The sequence below is a fragment of the Symsagittifera roscoffensis genome, chromosome 7, assembly GCF_963678635.1.
Source record: "Symsagittifera roscoffensis chromosome 7, txSymRosc1.1, whole genome shotgun sequence".
NCBI classification, from domain to species: domain Eukaryota; kingdom Metazoa; phylum Xenacoelomorpha; order Acoela; family Convolutidae; genus Symsagittifera; species Symsagittifera roscoffensis.
The window spans coordinates 31860619-31869394 of NC_087068.1; the positions used below are offsets into that span (position 1 = coordinate 31860619).

Here is an 8776-nt window from a genome sequence, read left to right on the forward strand (position 1 = left end):
TTGTTCTCATCATTTGTGTTGTTCACGTACTTGATATTTTTGTATGCCGGTAGTAGGTTATGTTTGATTTTCCATAGATGGCAAATTATTTTCCAATCGAGAAACAGGAAGCCGGAAGTACCTTGTATTCCAGCTTAAGATCGAATGAAGAATCAAATTTTTTTCTCTCACAGCAGGTCTTTATTGCCCATCTCAGTTGTTTTTCAAGCGATATTTTTAGATTGGATGCCGAGCTGCCTACTAGCTTTGCTGGGTAGTGCAGACGGCTAATGACTAAAGCGTTCTTTAATAGTATTCGGTTATTGATTGTCACTGGTTTTTTTTATCGATTGTACTGTTTTGATCCTGCTAGCCATGTTTCTGAATATATTTTAAACTTCTGCCTGAAAGGTTAGAAATTAATCTAAAATTACCCCCGTATGTAGTTTCTCAAAAACTTTAGAGAGTGCGCCTGTTATGGAGATTGGTCTATAGTTCTCTGTTATTTCTGGGTAATCTTTTTTGTATATTGGCGTAATAATTGCTCTTTTGAGTCTAGTTGGAAATAAATTTTACTAATAAATTCATTTATGCAAGAAATGTAAGGTGTGGATATATTTCATTGCACCCATCTTTCAGAGCCCCGGCTAGAAGGTCCGGGTGGTTTTTTTTGCGTTTAAATTTGTTAACTTTTTCTTACATTCATTTTCACTTACAAACCGGAAACCAAAATTTTGTTTGCTTTCCTTACTGGTCCTTGTGTTTTAGACGGTTAAATCAATTACGTTTTTGTTCTTTTTTCTCAAAAAATCATCCGAGTCTAGAAAACTTGTAGTTCAAAAATTTTGCCATTTAGAAGTTGTTTGTTATTGCTTCACCAAATGAATTTTTTAGTAGTGTGATTTTGTTTGCTGATTTTTTCGAGTTTCTTGTGTCATTTATTGTGTTCCATTTATGTCGCTCAGTTGTTTCAGGATTAAATAATTTCGATATAAAACTATCGTCTTTCAGGGTGACTTTTGGTTTGTCGTTAGGACTGTAGACTGTTTTAAGTGGTGCGCATCTTTTCAGGCAGCTTACTACATTGGAATTTAAAACGTTGAACATTTTTTTGTCTTTCTACAGGGTTATTCTAGAGGGTTGTTTTGCCTGTAGAAAGACTCGCAATTAATACTCGTTAGCGCAATTTTAAATTCTTTTTCTGAATGTTTTGATCTATTGTAGGTTGTGCGCTTAAACGGCATAGTTTTATCAACTAACTTCGTTTCAGATATCAAAATTGTAGCTTAGTGATCACTTTTATTTGGTGGATTGAAATTTAAAACTTTGTTCTTCAATTTGGTTGAGTTTGAAACTGTGATAATATAGTCAATCAGTGTTTTTGAATGAGTTGGTGTTGATTTATTGACAACTTCTAAGTTATAGGGTGTTAAAATGGTATCTAATGATTCTTTTTCTTCAGTATTTTAATAGTTAAGGTTGTAGTCGCCCATAAGAACAATATTTGAATTAAAGGATTGTGCGAAGTCAACTGACAGAGCAAGTTCATCGACAAATTCTGTTTTGTTAGATTTATTTGGATTATAGGAAATATTTAATAATGAGTATCATGACGCCCCCTTTTTTTGTTCTTTCGCTTGCGACTGCTGATCTATCACATCGAAAGGAGACAAAATGATCACTATCTAGTGTCCATAAGTTGTTATCATTGGAGTCATCAAACCTTGTCTCAGTGAATCCATAAATTGTGTTTAATCCACATCTATTTACTAGTTTTTTCAGACCAGATCTTTTTTGTTTAAATTCCTGCAGTTTAGGCGTAGAGTTTTTATGTTGTTTCTGTAATCGTTTAGTCTCTGCGATTTGTCGTTAAATTGTAGGTTTGGAGCTGGATTTAGATTATCGTGCTGCAGCATAAAAGTAATTTTGACAATAAAGTTAATAATACGAGAAGTGTTAATATTAGTGAAACTTAAATTATCAATAATAATGATTAAGGTAAAGTGCGCTTGGGAGGCACTATAGTGATGTTATTAGTGCGCTTGAGAGGCACTCAATTTGACTTAATGGAAAAAAATTGGCAACCCATGGAAATTTATTACTTGTTCTGAATTTGGTCAATTATCGAAAAATGATTACTTTGTTGCAATAGATGAACATAAGCACAAAGAAGAGTTTATTTGTTAACATTGACTTTGTTGAAAACTCCAAAACAAAAATACCAGACTTATACCAAATTCTTTTTAACTAGCTTTAGCTATAGTAACTCTGCATAAAACTATATAAGGGGTTTGGAGGCATAGCAAGATTATTGAAATTACTGCGTGACCGTTAATAAGGATGAAGCCGATTTACAGAATTGTTATGCTTCTGATTGTCGAAGTTTTGTACATTTTTTGGGCGGAGTTGATTATTAGAGTATTGGCAGATGGAAGATCTGCGGCAGTTTTGTAAAAAAAAAAACGGTCCACCATGCTCGTCATTTAAGTGAATTTTGTCCAAATAGAGAAAGCTCCAGTTGTTGTTGTTTTTTATCATTGTATTTAGTTTCAGTATTTGATAACCAAGTTTAGAGCCGTATGTGCAGTTAATCTATTCATTATAAAAGTCTACGTTTTTATTTGCCTCTACGTTATCCAAAATTGGTGGTATTTCTCATATTACCACTATTTCAGATGTGAAGTTTTGCACTTATAATTCAATCAATTCCTCAATTTTTATCATCGAGAAGTCATTCAAAGTTTCAAATTTCCTCTTTAAAATAGAGTTAGTGCCATCAATTGCGCATTTTAGTTTCGAGCTCGGATGTTTAGTTGACACTTTCAGTTTTTCCTCTGTGCTACTGCCTCTATATGAATGGATTATCGTGTCGTTGGGCATAGTTTTTGTTTGATTCTAGCTGTGATACTAGAACCCATAATTAAGTTCTTAGTATCTTCGTGGATTTTGAGGGGCTCAAACTCACGTATAACTGGGGTCCTGGTACTGACGTTTTGGGTGCTTGACTCCTGGATCTGTCCTGAAGTTCCGTTCGCCCTTCCCCCTGTTTGATTAATGATGTTAATAGTCTTTCTATAGTCCTCCCGGTCGTACAGATCTGCATAAATTTTGTATAGAGCATTTTCATTAAGTTTTTCAAACTCATCAAATGTTAAGTTATGGCTAGACATAATAATGGGTAGACCAGTTTAAATAGTAAACCAGAAGAACTTATCCACTGGAAAGTGCAGAGTTAGAGTGTAAGTAGTTATCAGAAGTTCGAGTGTAAGTACTCTAGTAATCAGAATGCGCGTAGACCAAATAAATTTTCGGAAATCAAGAAATTTATATTTCGGAAATATCGGTTAATTAAATGAATTTATTTTCAATTTGGTTTTTCTATTTTATTTGGTAAAATGGAAGAATATGTGAGGTCGCTTTTTGTTTTCAAAATTTCGATTTTCAAAAGTTTTCGAAGATTTGGGTTGAATCACTTGAGATTTAGGAGTTATTGCTGAGTTTTGAGATGTTTTTGTATTAAGAAAAAATTTGGCTTAAGCTGTCATCTCTTAATTTAGAAAGTTTTCATCAAGGTTAAATCATGAAAAATTCAATTAAAAAGAAAACCGACTGTTTTCTAGCTTTGACCTATGTGTTCTGAAAACCGACTGTTTTCTAGCTTCGACCTCTGTGTTCTAGGCTCGTCCAAACTCTGGTCGCTTGTGGGAACGATAACATATTTGCCGCGTCTCTTGTTCATCTTTTCAGTACTACTGCTACCATTTAGAGTTAGAAAGAGTAAATGTATAGATTCTATCTTCATCTTTATTTTTAAGGGACCATCTTGTTAATATCGCTTTGATATTTTAGTCGGGTCACACCCTGATTTGCATTTAGATGCCATTTCTTGATCTTAGCTGTATTTGTGTGGTCAAATACTGTTTACAAATATTTCCAGAGAGAATGGATGACTAAGTCTAAATATTGTGCGATGAATCTGCCCAGCTTAGCTTGTTCTTGAACCCAACTAATTATACCCAAATCGATGTCTGGATCTGAACCCACTTTTGGAACGAGTATCAATGTGCCAAACGAGACCAAGGGCGACAAGGATGAGCCACTGTTCTCTGAGAACGTGTTTCGCAATCTGAGACATGCCACTAGATTCGCCATCGACATTGGAGGATCACTTGCCAAAGTTGTTTACATATCAAAGGTAAATACTTAAACACTTACAAATTCCTAATATCAAGTGGCAACGTCTGAAACATTTTGTTTCTTTTAACTAAAATTAAAATTCGCTCGCTAGTGGGGGTTAGGAAATTAGACGATAAGCAAATTAGACGTGACCAACAAAAATGAATTTGGACTTTAAATTGTTTTTGCAAAGCTAGCATTTTAGACGGAAAGCAAAGGGCTAACAAAACTTATTGCCCAAAACAAATTTTCATATTTACAAAAAAAATAGTATATGATCCAATTGCATATCAAAATATTGGCTCTTTTTCCTTCCCCACAAGTGCAAATTTTTACATGTAATTTTGTTGACCACATTGTCCGATTGTAATGAAAATTTACATACGGACAAATAAGGCCAGGACAAACATAAATGATCTTCATACTCAACCTCGTTAAAACCACTCGTTACACATATATTTTGAAGCTCGTGTGAGGTGGGGAGGGGGGAGGGGGGAGGAAGGAAAAAGCCAAAATATTTATCACAATTGATTTATAAAATGTCAATTTCAAGATTATAAAACACTTTTGAAATGCATAAATTATACAGTTGCGGCATCGGCATGTGAAAAATGCGGAATGTGAAAATTGCGGCATGTGAAAAGTTGATTTGCATTTAAGAAAGCTGAACAAAAGTTAATTGTCGGTAAACAAATTTCAGGCACGAACAATACAATAACGTCTAATTTCCCATATTTGTAATTTTGCATCGACGTCTAAATTCGTTTTTGTTGGTCACGTCTAATTTGGTTTTCGTCTAATTTCCTAGGCCCCATAAGAAGTCAATTTTAATAAAAAAGAAGTTCTATATCGTCATGTTTGTCTGCAGGTCCGTCATAATCAGGCAAGCTTCTTTTCTTTATGACATTGCTTCTGTTAATCATAAATTGACCATCAACAATGTCTGTTTTTATCGAATTGCGACGGAAATGTCCAATGTCTTGTGCTGTCATAAAACAATTTGTTGATCTAGGTTCAAACTTGAGTAAAAGCAAGATCCTGTAATATTGTTATTGGTTGTGAAATTGCACTAAATCCCTAGTGATTGTTATTGGATGGGCTTCAAGGGAATCATATCAACGATAACTGCATATATAAAATACAATTTTCAAACTTCACTAAATGACAAATTTCTAACTCACTTGAATATTTTGTGAAACTTTTTTTCTCCTGAGTAGGTCAGGCGCCGTGAAACACGCTACTCCTGCTCTGAAGACGATAGCGCTGCTTGCGAAGCACCCCAAAAGGCGGCCTGCACTAGCGATGGTTCCATATCGTCATCGGGTCCTGCTGCCACAAAGGAAGGAGACAAGGCGTACTCGACTGGATTCAGACTTCACTTCATCAAAGCGGAGACTAAATACATAGAGCAGTGTCTGGAGTTCCTCAAGAGTGAACTGGTGCATTGTAGTGTGAATATGATGAAGGACAAAGTGGTCAAAGCCACTGGCGGAGGCGCTCTCAAGTACCAGGAACTCATATCATCTCAGCTCGGATGCAAGCTAGACGCAGAAGGTTACATAATTGCGACGCATTATTTGAAAAAATTAACTATTTTTTTCTCAGCAAGTTTTGATGCTCTCCACTTATTTGGACACACATTTCTATGGCTGAAAGAAACTTAATGCAAAGAAAATACTGTTGGTTTTGCTAGTTTTTTAAATTAAATTTTGATGTCACCAGTAGTAGGCCAGGCCAGAGTAAACAATGAAGTTAAATTCTGGCTTTGTTGAAATACATGATATCTTTTGTTGTAGGAGAGATGGACTGTATTGTGAAAGGTTGTGACTTTCTCATCAAAAACATTCGGAACGAGGTGTTCGAGTACAAGAAGGGGCAGAAGAACCCGTTTCTATTCCACAACTATGAGAATATAGACTATCCCTACCTCTTGGTCAACATAGGCTCAGGAGTCAGTATACTCGAGGTGTCATCGCCCAGTGAGTTTCAACGTGTGGGCGGAACCGCGATGGGAGGCGGTACTTTCTGGGGCATCGGATCCTTACTGACAAACGCCAAAGGATTCGATGAACTCTTAGACCTATGTACTGAAGGACATTCGGCCAACGTTGACATGCTTGTTAAAGATATCTACGGACGAAACTGCGATAAACTTGGTCTACCAAGTGACCTAACCGCCAGTTCTTTTGGAAAAACAGTGCGTGGATCCCGCGACGAGACTATTGATAGATCAAAATTCAGCGATGCCGATCAAGCTAAAAGTCTCCTCCATATGATCAGCAATGGAATTGGGCAGATTGCATGTTTGTACGCGCGAATTCACAATGTCAATAAAATATATTTTGGCGGTTATTTCATCAGAAACAATCGTGCTACTATGCATACGATATCATTTGCAGTTGACTTTTTCTCGGACGGGGCGGTAAATGCTCTGTTTCTGAGACACGAGGGATATTTAGGTGCTATTGGTGCATTCCTGAAAGGAACGGAAGAGGAAGACATTGAAAAGTACTCGTGGGACGAGAACTACATGTTCGACACTTCATTTAACATGTCAGATGAAGAAAACAGTCGGAGAGTCCTCAATCAGATTAACATGTTTGAATTAGATTCTAGCAATTCCCTTTTGGAACCCTTGCCTTTGCTGAAAAAACCCGAGACGTATGTTGCGGATACTTTTGACTTAGCGACTGACCCAGAAAGACGCGAGTTTTGGCTCAACGTATTTAAGAAACAAATCGACCGGATGTATGATCTGGCACTTGAATACGATCCGACATCTACAGAGAAAGCCAAGTCCTACAAAAGGTTCTATATCAGTGCTCTGGAGCGAATTCAAGCGCAGCCTTTGGCCCAGGGATCTTGCTCTGTGAGAGTCTTCCTGAATTTGAATCAGAAGTCTCTAAGAGACGCTGGGTATCATGACATATTTTTACAGAAGAAGCAAAACGAAAACGATCTTGCAAAGCGCCAGTTTAATGCCAGAATGGACTATATCAACACGTTGCAGGATGGCAGTGAAGCAGAACTCCTCGAAATTATTTACGGTGCTCTTTCTGGGAATTTCTTTGACTGGGGTGCAAGCACAGTTGCAAAATTTTTCCAACCGGGATTTGGAATCACAAATGCAAGGGAGATGATTGAACCTAGACCATGGTTAATTGATGATTTTGATCAACTGAAGGTAGCGTTGCTGGGTGCGGATCAGAAACGTGATTATAAATGCGCCTTGGTATTTGTCGACAACAGTGGCTTCGACCTATTTCTGGGAATCTTGCCATTGGCGCTGTATTTGATCAGACGCAAAACGAAAGTCATCTTAGCTAGTAACACATATCCGGCTCTTAATGACGTAACATTCTTGGAACTGAAGCTTGAAATTGGTCTTCTGGCCGGTGAAAATGATGAAATTAAAGAAGCTCTAGACAGTGAGATGTTAATGTTGGCCGAGACAGGATCATACTCGCCTTGTTTGGACTTGAGCCGCATCGACTATCGATTGGTAGAACTTGTATCTAACATGCAAACTGATTTGGTCATTCTAACGGGAATGGGCAGGGCTATTCATACAAATCTCAAGGCTCAGTTTTCATGTGATGCTTTGAAATTGGCGGTGATTAAAAATCGTGAACTGGGAAGACAAATGGGAGGTACGCATGACTTCTGCGTTGTATGCAAATTTGAACTGAACGAAACAGATATGAATGTCATGAACTAAAACAAAAACCGATCATTTGAAAAGTTTCGATTTTAAAAACAAGAAAAGTCATGGTCTTTTTTGTGCATTTCTTTATTTTCTTTCCCAGTATATCAAATATAATGGTTTATGTAGTACTTATAGAATTTTAGAAAAGACAATTCATTTGCAAAAAAAAGTCAGACCAAGTTAACATCTTTCCCACCAAAGATTTTGGGGGAGGATGTTAACTTGGTTCTAAGTTGGGATTTTTCAGCCAATCAGAATCGAGCATTTTACATGCAGCGCTTAGCGAATTTAATTTAAATTAAGCGCTGGGGTGTAGGATCTTAACTTGGTCTATTAACTTGATCCTAAGAGTCTCACAAGATGGCAAAGACTTGCTAATTAGATTTCTTAAGCATAGTCGTAATGCTTCGCTTTTTCACTCACTAATTAATTGACCGTTGATTTATGCGCAAGTTGTGTTCTAAATTTTTCGTGTTATATAAATCTGTAATTAATGCAATTTGTATTTTTTGGTGTCATTGCGCTATGACGAGCATGGTTTAAAATTTAATGGACGCTGAAAGACCTCAGTTATGCTTAAACCAAATCATTCCTTTTTGCTATTGATATATTAATTTTCTGATGAAAAAGTAGATTACTTGATTTGAACGAAATTATGAATAATTGAAAAGAATTTTTTGAACGTTCCCTCTTTTTGAACTTTTTTCGTTGACGTTTATTAAGGAGATTTGTTTCAGCAAGATCGGCGAAAAAAAACTTAACGAATCCTTTTCATATAATTAGAAGAATGTCGTGTCCCTTGAATAGAACTGTATGGCCCTTAAATTTGATAAACACTTCATTCCGGATAATTGCTGATCACGGGATGCTGCTAAACAAAAACATTAAAACATGTCCTGCATGTTTTTACCGACC

General features: G+C 36.5%; 1 protein-coding gene across 1 annotated transcript; it reads left to right on the plus strand.

Moving 5' to 3' along the window:
• Positions 1 to 3881: 3881 nt before the first annotated feature.
• On the plus strand, positions 3882 to 8525 carry LOC134851462 (4'-phosphopantetheine phosphatase-like). The gene is made up of 3 exons (XM_063867563.1): positions 3882 to 4174; positions 5373 to 5709; positions 5952 to 8525. The coding sequence occupies exons 1-3, from the start codon at positions 4004 to 4006 to the stop codon at positions 7871 to 7873; spliced, it is 2430 nt and encodes an 809-aa protein (XP_063723633.1). The 5' UTR covers positions 3882 to 4003; the 3' UTR covers positions 7874 to 8525.
• The last annotated feature ends 251 nt before the right edge of the window (positions 8526 to 8776 follow it).